The sequence below is a fragment of the Cetorhinus maximus genome, chromosome 22, assembly GCF_964194155.1.
Source record: "Cetorhinus maximus chromosome 22, sCetMax3.hap1.1, whole genome shotgun sequence".
In the NCBI taxonomy this organism is placed as follows: Eukaryota; Metazoa; Chordata; class Chondrichthyes; order Lamniformes; family Cetorhinidae; genus Cetorhinus; species Cetorhinus maximus.
Window position 1 is genome coordinate 65754926 of NC_135900.1, and position 23259 is coordinate 65778184.

The following is a 23259-nucleotide window of genomic DNA, read 5'->3' on the forward strand; positions in this document are numbered from 1 at the left end:
CTCCAAGGAGAACAGCCCCAACCTCTCCAATCTATCCTTATAGCTGAAGTTTCTCATCCCTAGAACTATTCTTGTAAACATCTTCTGCACTCTCTCCTTCCTCTAGTGTGGTTATCAGAACTGTACACAATACTCCAGCTGAGGTCTAACGAGTGTCTTTTATAAATTCAGCATAACCGCCTTGCCCTTGTATTCTCTGCCCCTATTAATAAAGCCCAGGATACTATATGCTTTATTAACTGCTCTCTCCACCCTGCCACCTTCAATGATCTATGCATATATACACCCAGATCTTTCTGCTCCTGCAGCCCCTTCAAAATTTCATCCCTTTTTTTATATTGTCAGTCCATGTTCCTCCTGCCAAAATGCATCACCTCACACTTCTCCACATTGAACATCATCTTCCACCTGTCTGCCCACTCCACCAACATGTCTATGTCCTCATGAAGTTCCACACCATCCTCCTTGCAGTTCACAACACTCCCAAGCTTCTTATAATCCGCAAACTTTGAAATTCTCCCCTGCACACCAAGATCTAGATCATTAATATGACTCTAATGAATGAAATGATTTTCCCAAGAAAGACCTGTTGCACTGGCCAATCTTATGATAAAAGTATATTGCAAATACATTTGGTTACAAAAGGATCATTTAGCATTTGACAAATGCATAAATGATGTAGGAATACAGTAAAATATCAATTTAAATTTATGTTCACATTATAATTGTTTCTTTAAAAACAGTTTTCAAAGGCGCAGTGATTGTAGTGTTTTGTAAATTTTGATTTTTGTGACGATACTAAAAATATGAATCCCTTGGTGGAACACTTTGGTGTTCATGCACTGTACTATTGTTCTTTGCTACAAAGTTGTGAAGTGTGGATCGATACTCTCAATTCCCTGCATGAAAGTTTCTAATTGTGTTTGGGAAAATATTTAGTTTTGTTTTTCTTTGTTCATGAGATATGAATAATGCTGGAAAAGCTGCATTTATTAACTATTCTTAGTTGCCCTGAGAAGATGATAGTGAGCCACATCTTTGAATCACTGTGGTCCTCATGGTAGCATTACTCCCACAATGTTATTTGAGGAATTTCAGTATTATGAAGCAGCAACGATGAAAAGACTCTAATATTTGTCCTAGTCAGGGTGGTGCTCAACTTAAAAGGGGTACCTGGTTTTGGTGATGGTTTCTCTATTGACTTTCTTGATAGTAGAGGTCACAGCAAAAGTAAGTGCCGTCGAAGTAAGCTTTGTGAGTTCCTGCTTTGCGTCCTACAAATAGTACTTAACTGGATGCAGAGAGCACTTTGGTGAAGAGGGGCTAGTGCTGAGTGGCAGGAGTACTGATAAAGCAAACAATTTGTCTTGGATGATGACTAGTTTCTTTTTGCAGCTGTATCCTTCCTTTCTCCACATCACATAGCCTCGCAGATGGAGAGACTTTCAACAATGGAGTGCACTTATATGGTACTTTTAATGCGTAAAACTTGCCACTTAGTAGTATGAATGTTCCCTACCATGTCAAAGCAAGTCTGGATGCTGTCCAGAATTTGGTATTGGGATGCCACGAGCTGTTTAATTATTAGAGCGGTTGTGAACGCAGCTGAAAGCTGGATTAGGTGGCAAATGGCTCCACTCTTGATCTTTTAACAGAGAGGAGATCATTACTGAGGATGTTTCAGTTGAGAATATCTCTGCTGGAGATATTGCCCTGATGTACTATATATGAATATATGAATTAGGGGCAGGAGTAGGCCACACAGCCCCTCAAGCCTGCTCCACCATTTAATAAGATCATGGCTGATCTGATTGTAACCTCAATTCTACATCCCCACCTGCCCTGATATCTTTTCACCCCCTTGCTTATCAGGAATCTATCTAGCTCTGCCTTGAAAATATTCAAAGCCTCTGCTTCTACCACCTTTTGAGGAAGAAAGTTCCAAAGACTCATGACCCACAGAGAAAAAATTTCTCCTCATCTCTGTCGTAAATCAGTGACCCCCTATTTTTAAACAGTGACCCCTAGTTCTAGATTCCCACAAGAGGAAACATCCTTTCAACATCAACCCTGTCAAGACACCTCAGGATCTTAGATGTTTCAATCAAGTCACCTCTTACTCTTCTAAACTCCAGCAGATACAAGCCTAGCCTATCCAACCTTTCCTCATAAGGCCCATTGCAGGTATTAGTCTAGTAAACATTTTCTGAACTGCTTCCAGGGCATCCTTCCTTAAATAAGGAGACCAAAACTGTACACAGTACTCCTAGATGTGGTCTCACCAATGCCCTGTATCACTGAAGCATAACCTGTCTACCTTTGTATTCAATTCCTGTCACAATAAACAATAACATTCTGTTAGCTTTCCTAATTACTTGATGTACCTGCTTACTAACCTTTTGCGATTCATGCACTAAGACAGCCAGATCCCTCTGCATCTCAGAGCTGTGCAATCTCTCCATTTAGATAATATGCTTCTTCTTTATTCTTCCTGCCAAAATGGACAACTTTACATTTTCCCACATTATACTCCACTTGCCAGATCTTTGCCCACTCACTTAACCTATCTATATTCCTTTGTAGCCTCCTTGTGTCCTCTTCGGATCTTACTTTCCGACCTAGCTTGTGTCATCAGCAAATTTAGCAACCATACCTTCTGTCCTTTCATCCAAGTCATTTATGTAAACTCTAAGAAGTTGAGGCCCCAGCACTGATCCCTATGGCACACTGCTCGTCACATCTTGCCAACCATAAAATGACCCATTTATGCCTACCGTTTCCTGTTGGCTAGCCAATCTTCTATCCATGCCAATATGTTATCCCCTCCACTATGAGTTTTTATTTTCCGCTATAACCTTTGATGTGGCACTTTATCAAATGCCTTCTGGAAATCTGATTACAGTACAGCCACCAGTTCCCTTCATCCACAGCACATGTTACTTCTTCAAAGAACTCCAATAAATTGGTTAAACATGATTTCTTTCTCACAAAACCATGTTGACTTTGCCTGATTATCTTGAATTTTTCAAAGTGCCTGGCTGCAACATCTTAAATAATAGTTTCTGACATTTTCCCCATGACATATGTTAAGCTAACTGGCCTGTAGTTTTCTGCTTCCTTTCTCCCTCCCATTTTGAACAAAGAAGTTACAGTCACTATTCTCCAATCTAATGGAGCCTTCCCTGAATCTAGGGAATTTTGGAAATTAAAACCAACACATTGACTATCTTATGAGGCATTTCATTTAAGACCCTAGGATGAAGTCCATCAAGACCCGTGGATTTGTCAGACCTGCACCTTTAACAATTTGATCGGTATTATTCCCCTGGTGGTTCCTCCCTTCCTTCCATTTTCTGATTTGCAGCTAGTTCTGGGATGTTACTTGTATCCTCTATAATGAAACCGATGCAAAATACATGTTTAATTCATTTGGCACCTCCTTATTTCCCATTAATTCCCCAGACTCACTTTCTATAGGCCAACGCTCACTTTGTTAACTCTTTATTAACTATCTATAGAAACTCTAGCTATCTGTTCTTATATTTCTAGCTAGCTTTCTCTCAAACTCTAATTTTTTCCTCCATATTAATCTTTTAGTCATTCTTTGCTGTTCTTTATATCCTGTCCAATCTTTTGATCTGCCATCTATCCTTGTGCAATTATATGCTTTTTCTTTAAGTTTGATACTATCTTAAACTTTTTTAGTTAACCATGGATGATGGGTCCACCCCTTGGAGTTTTTCTTTTCTCGTTTGAATGTATCTATTCTGTATATTCTGAAATATCTCTTTAAATGTCTGCCACTGCATGTCTATTGACCTATCTCTTAACCTAATTTGCCAGCTCACTTTAGCTAGCTCTGCTTTCATGTCTTCATAATTGCCCTTATTGAAGTTTAAAATACTAGTCTTTGACCCACTCTTCTCTCCCTCCAAACTGAATGTAAAATTCAATCATATTATGATACCGAGGGGTGCCTTCCCTATGAGGCCATTAATTAATCCTATCTTGTTGCACAATACCAGGTCCAGTACTCTCTGGTTAGCTCCCAAATGTGCTGTTCTAAGAAACTATCCCAAAAACACTCTATGAACTCCTCATCTAGGCTACCTTTGGATAAGGCTGTGGTGAGGCCTGAAGCCAAGAGGCTATGATGGAACCTGAGCTGAGGACTTGTGAACAAGTTATTGATGTGTAGATTCCGTTTGATTGTACAGTCCATGACTCTTTCCATAACTTCATTGAAGATTGAAAGTGGCTGATAGGGTGGTAATTAACTGACTGAATTAGACTTGTCCAACTAATGTTTTCAATAGGACACACCTAAGGAGACTGCAGGGTTGACTGGAGTGAGATTGCCTAAGTCCTCTGGTATATGTCCTGGCTCATTAAAGGTTGGTCTGCCCCATTTTCCTTTTTACTGAACTCTGTAGTAGTAGTTTTACAATTGAGTGGCTTGGCAAACCATGCTGGAGTTTAACAACAGTCAACTGCATTGTATGGGACAGGAGACAGATCGACCAGACAAGGGTTAAAATAGCAAGCTCTCGTCTGGAGAGAAAATAAGTTGAATTTTTGTGTGCACACACTTTTTCCAGATAAACAGCAAAAGCTGGAGGGTACATCTCCAGCATATTTTATTTCTCCAGTAATGACTGGCAAAGGCATGAGGGCAGATCCCTTGCTCATTCTGCAAGGGAAACCCTGATTGGTACAGAGGGCATAAAAGAAAATACTTCACAAAATAGGCAGGATATAAGATTAAAATGAAAACCAAACATCCTTCACCAAATTCTGTAAATGTTTAAAACCATTTCATTGGTACGAGGGTTTTCTGGGTTTCAAAGCTTCTAAGAAGTTAATAGAGAAATAAATATTACACAACTGCTGTGATCAAGCCTCAGTGTGTAGGGATTTTGAGACAAAATCGAATTTCAAGATGTTAAACGACTTGCTTTGAATATGTTGTTGGAAAAATTGAGTTTATACACTTCTGATGGTTTGTATAAAAATACCTTGAGTATTGCTGAAAAAAAAGACATGTCTAAGCTTTTAATCTTGCATTCACCAGGACACCACAGGAAAGGGAAAGGGAAAACAACAATTTAGACTATATGTGAAGAAAGTGTTGACTGGTTGGCAAGTGGCATTGCCATGGAGAATGTACCAGTGATGGTGTCTGACAGTCAACTGCCAAGCATTGCTTGAAATTTAAATCAGGCAGCTTAACCTTGATTGGTCAAGACATTGTCCTGAGGAATGAGTCAGCGAATGTCACTTATTTTGTTCAGCTCAAACAGGCACAATGTGTGTACATGTTCTTTCTGTCTGCAAAGAACAGGGCCCTATGTACTAATATATGTAGCTTCCAGTACACGCAAATGCACCACACTGTGAGCCCAATTCACCAAGGCTTCCAAATCCACGACCTAGAAGGACAAGGGCAGCAGAGAGATGGGAGCACCACCACCTGGAAGTTCCCCTCCAAGTCACACACCATCCTGACTTGGAAATATATCACCGTTCCTTCACTGTCGCTGGGTCAAAATCCTGGAACTACCTTCCTAACAACACTGTGGGTGTACCTACACCACATGGACTGCAGCGGTTCAAGAAGGCAGCTCACCACCATCTTCTCAAGGGCAGCTAGGGATGGGCAATAAATGCTGGCCCAGCCAGCAAAGCCCACATCCCATTAATGAATTTTTAAAAAAATTGATTGTTAGCACAATTCTTAGCACACTGAGGATTATTTAGCAAATGTTTTCCAATCGCAGAATCACACCTGTTGGACACTGTTTTGAGTTTTGCAAGCAAGGGCTGGTTGGGTACAGCCTGTATCCTGCCCATTGCGAACAGCGGCTGGGACATGCTGTTTGATACGATCTGCCAGTCTTTACAAGTGATCCATCAGATTGCAGAAGGAAATTGACACAGTTGCTATCCTACATTTGCAAACTTTCTTAACATATTGGTACCAATCTGTCTTAAGGGTTGATTCATAAAAGTGAAATAAGTCTCATACGCCAGTGACAGAGATGTAAACCATCAGCAGCTCAAACTTGCACTACTTGGAATGCAGCTCAAAATGCTCTCTTTGTACACAACCCCACTTTAAAAGGACCAAATCTGCAACTGGACTGCTAGATGTTTTTCACCATTCAAGTGTATATCTAGCCATATTTAAAAATCCTGCATACATTCTTCGTCAACATCTTTCCATTAAAGATTCCGATGATCACATTTCTAATGGCAACTTTTTATGATGTCATTCTGTAATCAAACCAGTAGAGGTGCTCCAGTGCTGTCACAGTTAGGAGATGTAGTTATTTCTGGCTTTTCTCATTATCCATATGGACATAGGAATGTATAATGGAAATATAAGATGACAATGTATGACTATGAATTATGTCGACACTCCCTTGCCTAATTATTTTCTATCCTGTAATTCTTCACCTGAAGACTACACTTGATCTTGACTTCTGTCTGCAGTGCAATACCACAGGAGATTGACTAATAATTGTATAATATATCACACCATTCACTGAAACCCTCATGGCAACGGATTTGGCTCATGTTTTCATGCATATTTCCATTCTTTTGCAATTTGATTTTTGCAGTGCAATTGTTTTTTTAATCTCATTTCTTTAATTTCTATGAATACAAAGATAAACGGGAGCAACAGCAACTATAGTTGAGAATGTCATCCACCAGTTGGAGGAAATAATTGTGGCAACATGAACGTCACTTTTTACGCTCCAATTTTCAGTCTTCCATTCCTAAACACTGATTTGTGATGGGGGAGGGGTGAGGTGGGGTGGACGTTGACTGTAACTTGGTCATACTTTTGTTGTTGAGTCAGAAGATTTATGGATTCAAATCCCAAGCCAGAGACTTGAGCGCAAGGCCTAGGCTGACACACAAATGCAGCATTGAAGTTCTGCACTGCCGAGTGCCTCATCTTTCAGATGAGGTGTTGCTAAAACCCTGTCTGCCCCCTTGGGTGGACGTAAAAGATACCCTGGCACACAATTTTGAAGAGCAGGGGAATTGTCCTGGTGTCCTGGCTAATTTTTATCCCTCAGCCAAGATCACTAAAACAATAGGGAACCAGACAATCCTTATCACTGCATTGTTAAGCTCCAGTAGCTGTTAGGCAATAAAGACCAAGACTGATTACTTCAGATAGAGTTTTATTTTTAGTGCATAGGACTCTCTACAGACAGAACTAGTATCACCTGTTATCCCTTTTATACAACCAAATGGGTACATAGGTTGTTAACTAATAATTAGCAATTGAACTCCTTTAACTGTTTCCTTCCCAAACAGAGTCCCCTCTTCTTAAAACAAAAGTAATCCTTAAGTTTATATAATCACAAACAATCAGTATATATTTTTCATTCAATATATTCACTTTATTCCCCTCCTTAAAAAAAGAACACATGTATAGATATGTCCACACAGAGTATTTTTTCTTCTGAAAAAGGCGTCATCTTAGAGTTCGCTCCTCTTTTGGTGAAGCAGCCAGATGATTGGTAGCTGCTATCAATCCATTTGGATCTTGGCAATCTCCTTATTCTCAAGCATTCTGTTTTAAGTTTGTAATGTCAATTCATAATCTCTTCTCATTAATGCACTTCGTAAAGTGAACATTTTCCCCAAAGTGACTTATCTATAAGACACTTGATAAGTACTGTTCCTGCATACCCTCTTCCATTTAAAATTTCTGCCAGTAACTTTGATATAAAGAATGTCATATCTACTGCCTCAACAAGGGCGAGAGTCTCCGCTGCCCAATGTACTTTTAAAAACTCTTTGTAAATTCTCATGCCAGAGGGCAGCATTTGCCTTTTTCCCCTATGAGAAATATTATAAATCCTCCTGCACTCGAAAATCTATCACGTAGATTTGCGTAACATGCATCACTGAACTCAATCAGTTTCATTTTTCTAACATCACCCAAAGATGGGAATTTCAAAACACACTGCTCTGTTTTTAATTTTGTCAATATTTTGTTTGCCCAAATGATTTCTTCAATCTTGGAATCGTTCATTTTAGTGCTCAATTCCAAAACGTCAAAACTGACGTCTGGCCTTGTTTGTTTGCCTAGCCAATTGAGTTGCCCAATTTAACTTCTGAGTTCCTTTTTCTGTTTCAGAAGCCGCTGTATCTTTCTGGGAGGCCATACCATGACTAATTGTAATGGGATTGACGTCCTCTAAGTAGGATTGCTGATGTAAAAGTACGTGTGATCCGCTCTGCCTGATTTCCAATCCAATGTACAATGCACCAGAAGCCTGACCTCCAATTTTAAACTCCGTTCTGAGCCCATTAATGACAACCATTTCAAATTCGCTACTACCACCCCACAAAAAATGTGGATTATAAAGATGCCTGTAAGTTTCCCTCCATGGTGCCAATAAAAAATTGCCGGGTCTGCTGCCAACTGAGGACAGCCCAACTTTTACAAAACTGAGATAAAAGCAAAAAACTGCGGATGCTAGAAATCCAAAACAAAAACAAAAATACCTGGAAAAACTCAGCAGGTCTGGCAGCATCTGCGGAGAGGAGCACAGTTAACGTTTCGAGTCCGAATGACCCTTCAGCAGAACAGTTCTGTTGAAGGGTCATTCGGACTCGAAACGTTAACTGTGCTCCTCTCCGCAGATGCTGCCAGACCTGCTGAGTTTTTCCAGGAATTTTGGTTTTGTTTTACAAAACTGAGCTCACTGAGAAATACCAAGCTCGAAGTGCCGTTTAAACCATTTACGCACTTATTTAGCTTCCAGAGAGTGTCTTCTGCGTTTGGCGCCTCTTTCGGTGGACAGAGAAAAACTTCCCTTTGAAGTTAATGTCCCTGCAAAAAGGCATCTTTAATATCAATGGAATAACAGTCCCAAGCATTTGTAGCTAATAGAGCCAAAAAGATCTTCAGCATAACCGTTCTGCTGTAAGCGAATGTACTTTTACATCCTCGTCAGCCAATTTTTCTTCAAACCCTCGTGTCACTGACCTGCCTTCAGCTTTATAAGCCCCATTAGGAAGCACCTTTTCCATGCAGAGGCAGAGCTGGTTATCCCCTATTTGGCACCTCTGTGTATACCCCAAATTCTTTCCAACTATGTAGTTCTTGCTTTGGCCGTTATTAATCCTTTATTAATTTATCGTCTAATTTGTTTGGAGCTACTAAGACTTCTCAATCACATGGGCTTCTGCTCCTTGTAGCATTACCAGTCTGAGCCATATTCCTTGACCTTGTTAAGCTACGCCATCTATTCTGCCTTCTATCACACTCTGAACTGTTACTGTTTGATCTCCCGCTCCCATTTATAGATGTTCTTTCAATAGTTCGCGATCTCTTCCTAAAGGCATGTTCACTCCCAGATCCACTGTCTGAACTGATACTATGTTTCCATGCCTTCCATTTTTATACTTTATGTTCCCAATGCATAGGTTCAATCTCCTGTCCTTCATTTCGTACATTCCAGTGGCCTTCCCTGCTCTATCTACAACCGTTGCATCCTGCTGTTGACTGGTCCCTTCTGGCAAATATGTAACTTTAGTACCAGTTTTTAGCAGTTGTCCTCTGGGGCAAATTGTCTCATCTTGGTCATCCGAATTACAGCCTCCATCTTCAGATACCCTGTCAACTTCAGCCACCTGGCCCTCTCAACATATGGGTATGATAAGTACATGGTTCCTTGTCCCTTCCTACAACAGTCTCCAAACGCAAATTTTTAGTCCATGCCAACTAACCTTGATGAGTGTTCCCAAATAGTCTGGTTCCCATGTTGTAAAAATAATTGTTTTACCATCTTTACCTACAATATTTCTCGGGCCTTTCTACTTGTTAAATCCCTCTCTTTTATAGTATACTCTGTCTCCCTGATTGAAAATAGATTTTGATGGCGTACATTATGTCTTAGAGCTCGCCGAATTCTTTCTGAAATTTCGGCTTTAAGGAACGCTCTCCTAACCACGTGTAGTGCATTTAAATGCTCAGAAAAGGTGGAGCTAATCGTAGTGCCCTCAAGCTGGGGAATGATCAATCAGGACTGAAGGAATTTTTTGGGTTTCTACCAAAAAACCAGCTGATATGGACTATAGCCTCCAACCATCTGCAATGAATTCTTGGCATGGACAGCCCACGCTAGAGCTGATAATTTACAGTTTGGTCTATCTGCCAATATTTTACGAAGCATCTCATCTATCACCACGTGATTCCTTTCACACACTGTTACTAAAAGGGCTCTCTGCTGCTGTATTCATAATGATTATATTCACGTTTTTTCATATATCCCGAAACTCATCGTTAGTAAACTCCCACCGCATTATTAGTGAGGAGTTTTGCCAGTGGTCCCAATCCGTTCCTTATCCACTTTTCCATTATCTGATCCACAATTATTTTCTTTTCTTTACTGTGTATGATTGTCATCTGGCTAAACCTTGTGGCCAAATCTACGAAATGCAAAATAAAAATGTTCTTTTCTTTATCCTACACCTTTAAATCCATCGCCACAACTGCATTGAAATCCCTCGCTAAGGGTCGACTCACTATGGGCTGCGACAGTGTCCTTCTGGATTTCTTATATATATCACATCTATGGCTTATCTCCTCTATAAGTTTAATGTGCTCTCCATCCCTTAGCAAAGTTTTTAATCTTTGTGGGCAAACTGCTGATGCAATTTTAACACAATTAGCTTTTTGTTTCCTAAATTCCTATCCCCTGATGCTAATAACACTTCTTTAGTCTCCTTAGTAGAAAAGTTAGGTTTCATTGAAGGAAGACAGTAGTGTCCAGATTGTGTAAATTGCAAATCCACAGGTTTTCCAAATACAATAGCTTTGTCATTCTCCATGTCCAGCTTCATTTGCACTTTTTTCATCGATGGCCTGCTCAACAGCAACGATATTCCACTGGACACTACATCCGTACTGATGAAATGATTGACTCCAGCTATCTTACAGGGAATCATTACCCTTTTTAAAGATTTTAGGGTATTATCATCCCCAAATCTAAAGCTGATGGAACTCTCAAATTCCCTTAACCTTACTCCAGTCCTTGTCATTTAAGGAGTCCAGGTAGTATTTTAACCAGTCTCTTCCACAGAATGTAGACGTGCATGCGCTATCTAGCACAGCACAGTTGAAGGATTCTGCAACCAAGACATTCATTACCGGGCTGAAATTTCATATAACCAATACAGTGCCCTCTCTTTGGTCAATATCTCCATCTTCTTCTTCTGAGTCTTGTCTCATGTTTAATTTCGAACACATTATATCATCTAGGACAGTTCATTGCATAATTTTATTTTGAATTGCATCTAAAACACCGATTGACCACATCCTGGGCCTTTCTGGGGCTCATCTTTTGTTGTAATTCCCCAATTCTGTTCTCCTGCCATAATTGTCAAAGGTGTTTCTATCCTCGTTGTTTCTAGTTACAACTCTCCTTTCGTGCTGATGCCTGCATCCTGTTTCTAGACGATCTCGCCATCCTGTTCACATTGTATCCTCCATTTTCTGTCTTGCCACTGAATGACCCATTTGCGCCGTGAATGCTGCCGGGAAGGAATGTTTTCCGAGGAATTTTTTTTATGGCTTCTGACATCTGTTCTAGCAGTGTGTGTCTTTCTGCAAATTTAGCTCCCATCAAAACTAGAAACATGTCCGTATTCGATGCTCTGGCGCAGTCAGTAACTTAAATGCCAGCACTAATTGCAAAAATTCCATCTGGAAATTCCCCAAGTAGACATTAGAGCAAGCTCAAAGTTATTCTTGCCCAATGCCTTTGCATGTTTGCTTTCTAGTGGAGGGGAGGGTTTGGCGGTCACAGGGTGTTTAATGAGGGGCATGAATGATGTCTGAATGTATAAACCTTTTCTCCCCACTCCCGATCCCCAACTTGTAGCACTTAGTGCTCACCAGCTGAAATCTTCCAACTTAGAACTGACTTGTCATGTTGTTCATGCTGCTTCTCAGCACATTGGATTTGAATGTTGAACCTTTTCGGTTACTTGAAACTGGTATTGGTCTTAGACCAGAAGCTGGGTTGAACTGAAGTTTTCATCCATAATGAACATAGGAAATAGGAGCTGGAGTAGGCTATTTGGCCTTCCTACCTAAATGCCACCTTTCCCCTATCACTTAATTCCCTTAGTACAGAAAAATAAATTGACCTGTTTTGAGCATACTCAATGACTGGAAATCCACAACACTTTGGGGTATAGAATTCAAAAGATTCACCACCCTTTAAATCAAGAAAATTCTTCTCATTTCAGTTCTTAATGGCTGATCCTGTATTCCTTGCAGAATGGATATCAAATGTATCTGAGTCGATTTATGTGAATTCCATGGCTGCTTATAAAGTTATTAAGGTTATCAAACACTTAAGGGTTTATTTAGTACCTTGTTTAATTCTCTCAACTTTACAACAAGCCAAAACATTCACATAAGGGAATTGAGGAACTGGCTTCATTTGCTAAAAATTGTCTCCAACAGATGTGAACTTCCATAGATTGTGTGGAGTTGGTACTCCTAGTTATTCTCACCTATGTGTAGAACTAACATTTGCAATTGCTTCCCAGTCCAATGCACAGGAATAATGAATAGTTTATAGTTGACAAGCTACTGAATTGACAGCCACGTTAAAATACAATCAACTGTTCTGTTAGTCAAGTGTAGGTTCCAATCAGGTGGCTTTTGCACTAGCAAAAATTGCTGTCAATTCATCTTAATTAACTTTATACTCGGAGCTTTGATTAGTCACACATCTTTTTATTTTTGTTCCACGTATATCCAGTTTTCCATCTGACAATATTTTTCTTTCAGATTTTTTCCAAGTATGGCACAGTGGTCAAGTAAGTGAAACATAATTTATGTTATTGGAAATTCTCCTGTGTAAATGTCAGGTATTGAGGGAATGAAAAAAATTACAATTTCTTTTGTTTTAATAAGAATTGACCTGACGAAAACTTACAGGATCAAATGTTTGTTAAAACGATATGCCAAAATGATGAAAAATAATGAAACAATATTGATGTAGCATGAGCTAAATATTGTAAACTTGGTATTGACATTCAGAAATCTTGCTCTGGCACTTCTGAAATGAAATAAATCTGCAAGCCCATATTTACTCAAAATAAAGAATGCAAACCAAAGACAACGATCTAATATTTGACACTGGCTGTTATTAAATGGATTCTGATGTTCAGTCCTTTGGAGAAGAAAAGAGGTTGTCATGAATAGCATACGCAGTATTAATCACCTCAGAAGTACCTTATGACTTAACTTTCAGTTGTTCCTTTTTAAACATGACATTCCAACATTAAACAGTGCTAATAAAATTCTGCAGTGCAGCACAGGACTTCAAGCCAGAAAAATCAGCTTGGTTGAACCGACAGAGGGTTAGCCCAAAGGATACCATAAATTCCACCCCTCTAAGTTGTAATGTATAACTTGCAAAACTTTATTGCTTTCAACATTGATTGGGACAAATAAATAGTCCAAGATTACTATTCCGAATGGAAGTTTCCCTACAATTAACAGAAAATGCTGGAAATACTCAGGTCAGGTCATATCTGTGGAAAGAAACAGAATTAACATGTTGGATCAATGATGATCCTTCATCAGAATGGAAAAAAGATGGAAACGTAATAGATTTTGAGCAAGTGAAAGGAGGGAAAAGAAAAGAACAAAAGGAAAGGTCTGTGGTAGGGTGAAGGGCAGGTCCGGTTAAATGACAAAAGGCTTTGTGGTAATGGGTGAGGTAAAGAAACAAAAGGTGCATCCAGGCGGGGTGAGAATGTTTAGATAACAGCCATCTGAAAGCTAAGTGAATGAATAGAGAAAGAAACGAGACAAAATAGAGGCAGAGGTTATGATCTAAAATCACCCCACCACAACCTACCTTTCCGTGCAAGTGCAGAAGCTGCAACACCTGCCCTTTTACCTCCTCCATTCTCACCATCTAAGGCCCCAAGACTCCTTAGCACCTTCCAAACACATGACCACTACCATCTAGAAGGACAAGGGCAGCAGATGCATGAGAACGCATGTAAGCTCTCTTCCAAGCCACTCACCATCTGACTCAGAGCTATATCACCGTTCCTTCACTGTCGCTGGGTCAAAATCCTGGAACTCTCCCCCACCCCCCCAACAGCACTATGGGTGTACCTGCATCACATGGACTGCAGCCTACATTGAAATCATTGTGCCACAGTTTTGCCCATTCACATGATCCATCAATATCTCTTTGTAATTTTATTCTTCCATCTACATTGCTGACTGTGTTGCCTATCTTTGCGACATCAGCAAATTTGGATATGTGACTTTCTATTCCATTACCTAAGTGGTTCATAAATATGATGAATAACTGAGGTGACAACACAGATCCTAGTGGGATACCACAAGGGCCTATTGTCCCTACTCTAGTCTCCTGCCAATCCGCCATTTCCTATATATCTGTTAAAAGCTCCATACAAAGTTAAGACTTGCTCAGTGAGGCTTAACTGGATTTTTAATGGTGATCTGAGTAATAACTACTTGAACAATCAATTTGTCCCTGAAAAAATAATTTTACATACATTTGTGAAATGTTAAATATCTCATAATTAATTGCTAATTTTTTAAATAAATAAACAAAAATTTAGTTTATTTGTGATACTTCAGTTACCACCTTAACCCCATGTTTATGTCCCAATCTTATTTCACACTCCATAAAATTTTTTAAAAAGGAATTTATGATCCCCATAACTTTTATATGATTTTTTAAATAAAAAATGCATTTCCCAGTGACTAATGCAAAGAATTAAATGATGACAATATTTTACATTTTATGACTTTCACTCTAACAAATAAACTAGAATCAACATTGAGTAAACATTACTTAGTAGGCAACTAATACACTAAACTACAGCAAAGGTATTCCCCATTTACTTGTTAGCACAACCAAAAACCCTACGCCGTGTTTATACGTTCTACCACAATCTCAGCAGAAATGTAGTCTTATGTTTAAAGTCGTAAGCTCATCCTGGCTTTAACAGGATCATTTCTTCCTGCCCCAGCAGGCTGAATGTTCCAGTGTCCTTTTAAATAAAGCCCCTTTCCTCCACCTTCTAAGCATTATCGAATGGACTTCCAGTAGCAAGGCACCCTCTGGTTTCTCCTTGGTCTTTCATGCACCAAACCCCAAAACAGTCAATTTCTTCTGCCTGGCATAGCACCTGTTTTGGGTCATCTTCTGCAAATCTCTCTGTCTGACTGCCTTTGAGAGTCTATATGCAGCAAGGTCAGCTGCTTCCACCTTTGTGTCCAGGTGTTAAAAATTGCATCTTACTTTCAGTAAGTTTTGACATGGACCCCTGCCCCCATGGCAACCAGATTTGTCTCCAGGCAGATTTAGTATGAAGTCACATGGTCTTGTCTAGTCAGAGTTTGTAGTAAGTCACATCCCACTCTCCAAACTACTCAATTTTACCTTGAATTAAAGGAGACAGTTTAAAATTTAACTGCCTTATAAAGTGCAGCAGTCATAACAATTTTGATTATTAGTGCTTTTCATTTCCTGGTTGAAGTCTTGGAACTCTTTAATGTGATTGGCTACTTTGGAGAGCTTGATGACATCACTGCAGCTCAACATGGAAATCCTTATGAAAGAACACTGCAGTCAATTGCATATTGAGCAAGTTGAAGCTATTGCCGCAAAGATGGCTAGATCTCTGTGAGGCTTTCCTTGAGGTCAGCGGCGATTGCAACATTCGGGCCAATGTATACCATATTGTTTTATTCAGTCTTACTGGAGTTGGTAGTTGATTATTAAGCTAGTCACTGTACGTCTATATCACACATAATTGGATAGTTCTGTGAAACATTGTAATTGTTTGACCAGGTAGAGAACTTCTGTTTGGTTATGAGAAGTTAAAGCTTTTGTGTAATTAAGTAGACCTGAAAAATGGATCTCAAATTGGTTGAAATCCAGTCCCCAGAAGTGCATTGAGTTACATTTGGGTTTGGTAATATCAGAAAGGATATACCAGGTTAAGATCTTGCTAATCTTTGCTAGTAACATTACTTGCATTCAAAGTAAATTAACCACTCTGTAGCCTTCCTTGAGGAAATTTTAGTTCAGTGACCTTTTTTGGCTTTTATTCAGATTTGCTGAGACTCTACCTATTTGTTTACAGAGTTACAGTATTGAGGGATAAAGATTCCAGGAAAAGCAAAGGTGTGGCGTTTGTTCTGTTTCTGGATAGAGAATCAGCATATAACTGTACCAGGGCACTTAACAACAAGCAAGTGAGCAAAACTTAGTTCTCAATTCCAATTTAAATTCATTTTCACCTGAATAAGAACTGCCTTGTCTTTGACATAACCTTTCAAGTGCTTCTGTTTTTCTTGTCAACTGCAGTTGTTTGGCAGAACAGTGAAGGCGAGTATTGCAGTTGACAATGGAAGAGCTTCTGAATTCATCAGAAGACGTAATTACACTGACAAATCCAGATGCTATGAATGTGGCGTGAGTACGAAACGTTTAAATGAAAAAACATGCAACAAACACTAATCCTTTGGTTTTATTGACATGATAGTACTATAAAAAAGGATTTAAGAGGTATTTCTGTGTTCCGTCACCCAAAATGTGAATTGACAGATCTTCTAATATAAAATGAAACCTCAAAAAGTTACCATTAAAACCGTGGTGATAAATTCCGAATTCACCAGACACCAACCTGGGAACATGATATTGTCACATCTCACTGGGGATAGCATGCTGCAATATCAAGCCCCACTGCTCCCCGAGCCATGACAAATGTGAAAAAGTTTGATCAACCTGCCTAATTGTTTAAGTTAGGTTAACAGAATACAAGCACCAGGCTTGAAAACTTAATAAGTAAATAACTGTTTATTAAACATTGTCTTTAACCAGTGGCAAAAGAAAGAAATATGAACTGCTAATTTCTAACTCTATAACCTAAACTCTATTCCTTCTTAAATTCCTGTACACACAAATACAACACACATAAGACACACAAAAACATGGATTTTAAGGATGGGATAAAACTGTTCAGTAGCACCAATTCTGAAGTACGGGATTTGATGGGTTGATTTTGATCGATGTCTTCCAAATTCCTTTCAGTTCTTTGTTGATGACACGAGGTGGTCTTCCAGCACTTTCAGTATTTAGTTCACTGGTTGAATACTTGCCTTTCAATGTCTCTAACAGTGATTTTCCCCTTTTCCCTCTTGACAGGGGCTTTCAGAGAGAGAACAGGTTACAAAGATATCAGGAGAAAAAGCCAGCTAGCTATTATTGTAGAATTATTGGAATCTTACACAGGAGAGAGAGGTTTTAGGTCTTTCCTTTCAGGCTAGGAGCTGTTCTGTTACACTGCTCTCGCACAAACTCTGGTCACCTGGTCAGGAGCCAATTAAAACATTGTTGCCAGGCAGTTCCCCAATAGACCAGACTCCTCCTCAGCACCATCCTTTCTTTCATGGCACACTCTGTGCCAGGACAGCAACATTGTATATATCCCTCACACTGTTCCAATAGACATATCCTTCAAACTGCAGCCATTTTAATTTTAATATACAGTCCAACAGAAATAAAAAGATATGTTCTTTACAATATTAAATAAGACAACCTACTGTCAGTCCCCACATCATACACAATCCAGATCCTTCATGAAATTCACTACTGTAATGTAGGCTGCACTATTTATAGTGTACATTATGAATGCAATGTATGTTGATATTTATCAACCCAAGGATAATTACAGTTAAGAACAAAACGAAAGAGATCCACAAAATTGAATCCTTGGAAAGAAAGTTTATAGTTGAAATTGCACAGCCTTGTGCAAAATGGTTTTCTGACATCGAAAATTATTATGGCATATTGTGTGTACATTTTTTATAAATGAGCTAGGACTAATTTCCAAGAGAATTTCCACTAACCAGGCTTATGTCAACTGTCAGAACTTTGTTGTACGTTGTGGTGGTAGGCCTATTCTCACTATCAGATGCAAAGTTCTTTGATATTCTGGAATATACATTGGCCCAGATTTCAGAGTCAACAACAAAGGAACCTTGCTTGCCATTCATTACGCCCACAACTGTGCACAGACTTTTCGTGGGCTTTTGAATTTCATCATGGTTATGAGAGATCCTTTTTGGCCTCTGCGGTGGATCTGTGGCACGTGTGAGCAGGGCAAGCAACAGAACATCTTGGTGAGAATTCTTCAATCTGATTGGCTGAAATGAAACAGAGTCCAAATCAGGAAGTATAAATTCATATCAATGTAAATTCAAGTACAGAAAGCACAATGAAGGGAGAGAAAGATGGAATCAAAAGAGAAATAAGACAAAGAAAAAGTTAAGGAAAATTATTATTTTTAGATCCTTAATAATTACATGCTGAAGGAATGAAACATCACACTTTTAATTTTACGAATATGTTTTCGTGGGTAGAGAGGCTGTTTGTCAGTAAATATGACCTGCCATGCTGTCAAAAATTCACTTGCACATGAATGCACCAGCCCTAACTTTCTGACGTATTTAGTTGTGAAGTATTGCAGCTTCATGCCCTTCATGTATTTTACTGTTGAGTATATCAATGGGGTATTGGTGGAGAAAAGCTTATGGAGGAGTGTGGGCAAATTGGACAGCAACTTTCAGATTTCCATGTTTAATTGTGCATGTGCAGGCACTGGAAGTTCCTGTCCAATTTATTCCATAATATCAGTAAATTCTGATAGTCTCACTGCTATTTCTATTGAAAAACCTGGGCTGTCAGAATTTATAATTAAGCTTTCCTTGCGCTAATTTTCTTTCCTTCCTTTATGGGCTTCAATCTCAAATGATCGCGGATTTATTTTAGCCAGGGAATTATTATTTGTCCAAGGCATTCAGGAAAGTTTTGAAGTGATTGAACTAAAATGGTTCAAACATTTGGTCGTGTTCAGTTGGCTGTGCAAGTGATCCTTTTTTTTAAAAAGAAAAGCTTTATATAAAAAATTGCTGTAGCCCAAGGTATTGAGACCTGGGGAAGCATGGAAGTGTTGGAGTAGGAGAGAAATTATGGGCAGTTAGCCTGACATATATTGTCAGGAAATTACTAATACATATAGTTAAGGATATGGTGACTGGATATATTGAAAATTTTCAGCTGATCAAAGAGAACCAGCACGGATTTGTAAATAGTAGGTCTTGCCTGATGAATCTGATTGAATTTTTGAAGAGGTGACTAAAGTAGTGGATGGTGAATGTCTGTGGATGTTATTTATTTGGACTTCCAGAAGCCATTTGATGAAATCCCTCATAAGAAATTGTTAGCTAAAATTAAAGCTCATCGAATTGAAGACAAATTATTAACCTGATTAGGAAGTTCTGAGTGGAAGGAGACAGAGTAGGGATGATGGGTAAGTACTTACATTGACAGGATGTGACTAGGTGTCCCAAAAGAATCTGTGTTTTCCCCTCAACTATTCGCTGTATTCATTTACGATTTGGATGATGGGATAGAAAACCACTGTTCAAAATTTGCCAAAGGCACAAAGCTGGGTGACGTCCTAGGCAGTGTAGATGAAAGTGTAACATCACAAAGAGATATTGATAGATTAAGTGAATGGGCAAAACTGGCAAATTGATTTCAATGTAGGCATATGTGAGGTTATCCACTTTGGACCTAAAAAAGATAGAACAGGTTACTTACTAAGTGGTGAAAAGCTAGAAACATTGGTCACTCAGAGAGACTTGATTATTATGAAAGGTCAGGGACGGATGCAGAAAATAATTAAACAGTTTAATAGAATGCTAGTCTTAACATCTAGAGGAATAGAATATAAGGAGGGGTTGGGGTAGAAGTCATGCTTCAGCTATACAAAGCGCTGGTTAGACCACACCTAGGAATACGGTGAACAGTTCTAGACAGCACACCTTAGGAAGGATATTTTTGGTCTTGATGCAAAATTGATTTACTAGAATAGTATCTGGAATCCAAAAGTTAAATTACTAAGAGGGATTAAACAACTCTTATTTGTATTCCCTGGAATTTAGACAGTTAAGGAATTGGTTGATAGAAGTTTTCAAGATATTAAGAGGAACACGTAGGGTAGTTTGTGAGAAACTGTATATGCTAGTTGGGGAGTCCAGGACTAGGGCGCATAGTCTAGACATTAGAGCAAGACCTTTCAGAGGTGAAATTAGGAAACACTTCTTCACACAGTTGGTCATGGAACTTTGGAACGCTCTTTTGCAAAGGGCAAGATCAATTGTTAATTTTAAAACTGAGATTGGTAAGTTTTTTTTGTTATCCAAAGGAATTGGGCAAAGGCAAAATGGAATTAAGTTGCAGATTAGCCATGATCTCATTGAATGACAGAACAGGCCCAAGGGGCCAAATAGCTTAGTCATGTTCCAATGTAGGTGGGATCATCTAACAGTTTGTTCTTCAACTTCCACTGCAAGAAAAGCGCCAAAGCAAATTACCAGCAGGTTGTAATTGGCATTGGAATTTTCACAAGGGATAATGCAACATACTGTTAAATGAACATATATTTTACCCATATTTCCTCCATGGAAATTGATGACATCTCTGAATATTCACATGGAAGAAATTTCACTCCTCCTTTATGGCATTTTTTATTTTTTGCCTAGTGTTTTACATCCTCCTTCAATCATCATATTCTCCTTCCCTCTACCAAGTGGTTACATTATGTTAAAGCATCTTTCTACTGTAAATCACGGGCACAGAGTAACTTCATTCTTCTTAATCAATCAGCTGCAGCTGTTGGATACAGCAAAATCGGAAAATTTAACATGTTTTTTTACCAGTAGTTATCTCAAATATCGGCAAAATGTTAGTAATGAGATGTATTCATACTGAAATGAACTAACATTGAAGGATAATCTATAATAGAGAACTGGCCAATATATCTTTGATCCTGTGGAAGTAAGAGTTAATGTCAAAGTATATGAACTGACTTTTTTTTCTTCAACTTGAGTCTTGAGCAACATAGTTCTTACAGAAGATCAATCTGCTGGCAATTTAGTATCTTTTACAGACTTGTCAGTACATTTAAAAGCAAACAATTTGTACATTCCAATTTGAGATTCAAAATGTAATTCCATCACCAACATTCCATTGAAGGTTTGATAATAAGTTTGCCTTATCTCTAAAGTTGAGATTTTAATTATTATATAAAGATGTGATATTCATTTCTGAATACAGGATTATGGCCATTTGAGCTATGCTTGCCCAAAAAATATGCTTGGAGAGCGAGAACCTCCCAAAAAGAAAGAGAAAAAGAAAAAGAAAAAAATCAGTGAACCGGAAGAATTGTGCGTATATCACATTGTTAACCTATTTAAAATATTTTTTAAAATAGCGGTTTGTTTTGAACACACATCTCTAAGGATGTTTCTGAATTTTCAGTGAGGAGGAGGAGGAGCAGCAGGAAGAAAGTGCAGATGAAGGAGAAGACCCTGCCCTCGATAGCTTGAGCCAAGCTATTGCTTTCCAGGTATGCAGTTCTGAGAAAATAAATTGATGCATATCTTTGGAAGAAGTACAACTGGTCAGAAAGTAACTTTTATCCAATTGTAAATCATTTTTGTTTCTTGTAAATCATTTTACCATTCTGTAGTTTTGCAAACAAATGTTGGGAATGCGTTCTTTCTCTTTCATTGTTTGGTATTGCAATTTAATTATAGTTGTAATTGATCACTGTGTTGAAGACACAGTACTGATTAGCTTAATGCTGTACTGCAAGCTTAATTGGGGTCCTCTGCAAGCTATCTCTAATACATATATGAAGTGTCAGTTGCCTCTTTGATCACATCACTCTACTATAAGTTGTCTGTTTTTTAATAAAAATTGATGAGCTAATTGAACAGTAACTGAAGCTGTGATTAAGTAATAATGGACTACATCGCCTGGATTGTGCCAGAGCATTCAGAATGGCCTGTACCTGTTGAATCTTCCCTATACTTAATCCCTCTGGGTTGGGGGTAGGACAACGAAGCCTGAGAAGAGAAAGGGAGAATGTAGGGGATGAGCAGGTTGTTCAAAGGGGAAGGGGTAGGAGATATCATTTTGACATTTGTTTTCCACCTTTTCATTTTCCTCTCTGTCGCTCTCACCCCTTTCTTTCCCTGTCCCCCTCACGTCTTCCTACTTGACTGCAGTTACCATCCCTCTCATCCAGCCCCATGGCCCGCTCCTCCCCCTCTCAAAGCCAAAATGCTGCCCAGTTAGTGAGGTCCCTGATGCTGAGTAGCTGCTCTAAGGTAGGTTCTAATGTCAAGTAACTATTCTGTTGGGATCCTTTTGAATCTATAGGGAATCTTAATGTCCAGTACCAAGGAAAGAAATGCTTTAAAGCTGCTTGGGGGAGGCAGGGAGATGGTCGTCAAATTTGAAATCCTGCACAGTACATGAGAGTTTAGATTTGGGTATGCTGTGTGGCAGTGGGAGGGATTCAGAAATGCTGACCAGTGGTGCAGGGGCTGTCTGTTTGAGAAGGAGAAATGAGAGAAAATAGGAAGGCTGGAGGGGAGGACAGAAAGGAAGATGGTAGGAGACAGATTGAAGGAAAGCAGAGGGGGTGGTGAGCGGGGTGATGGTGAGTGAAGACAAGAGGAGTAAGAAAGAGAACAAAGCAAGAAGATGAACGTGTATCTGTTTCATCACCAAGACAGCCTAATTCCGCCTCTGTAACATTGCCTAACTCTGTCCTGCCTTAGTTCATCTGCTATTGAAGCTCTCATTCCATGCCTTTGGAATAGTCAAGACTAGAGGTAACAATGGTCTCCTGGCTGGTCTCCTGTCTTCCGCCCTACACAACATGGAGCTCCTCCAAATTTCTGCTGCTCATACCCTGATTCTCCACAAGTCACATTCACCTGTCACTTCTGTGTACACTGACTGATATTGACCCCAGTCTGACAACTCTTCAGTTTTAAAATTCTCATCCTTGTCTCCACATCCCTCCCACGGCTGGCCTTGCCTCTCCCCATCTCAACCAGCAACCCTTGGTGATCTCAGCGCTGCGCCAGTTCTGGCCTCCTATGCATCCCCAATTTTAATCACTCCACTGTTGGCAGTAGTGCCTTCAGCTGCTGAAGCCCGAGGCTCTGGAATTCCTCCCTAAATTTCTCCACCTTCAGCTGTTTTTTTTTAAGACATTTCTTAAATCCTTTTAATCAAACTTTTAATCATCTGTCCTAATACAGGTACAGTGAGTTCAGTCCAGCTATCCAAA

General features: G+C 39.2%; 1 protein-coding gene across 1 annotated transcript in view; it reads left to right on the forward strand.

Moving 5' to 3' along the window:
- The window catches only part of zcrb1 (zinc finger CCHC-type and RNA binding motif 1), a 60125-nt gene that overhangs the window by 19992 nt on the left and 16874 nt on the right, over window positions 1–23259 (forward strand). The window contains exons 4-8 of the mRNA XM_078568470.1: window positions 12833–12861; window positions 16186–16297; window positions 16410–16517; window positions 21228–21341; window positions 21439–21519. Of these exons, the coding sequence (XP_078424596.1) occupies window positions 12833–12861; window positions 16186–16297; window positions 16410–16517; window positions 21228–21341; window positions 21439–21519 (444 nt within the window). The remainder of the gene's footprint in view (window positions 1–12832; window positions 12862–16185; window positions 16298–16409; window positions 16518–21227; window positions 21342–21438; window positions 21520–23259) is intronic.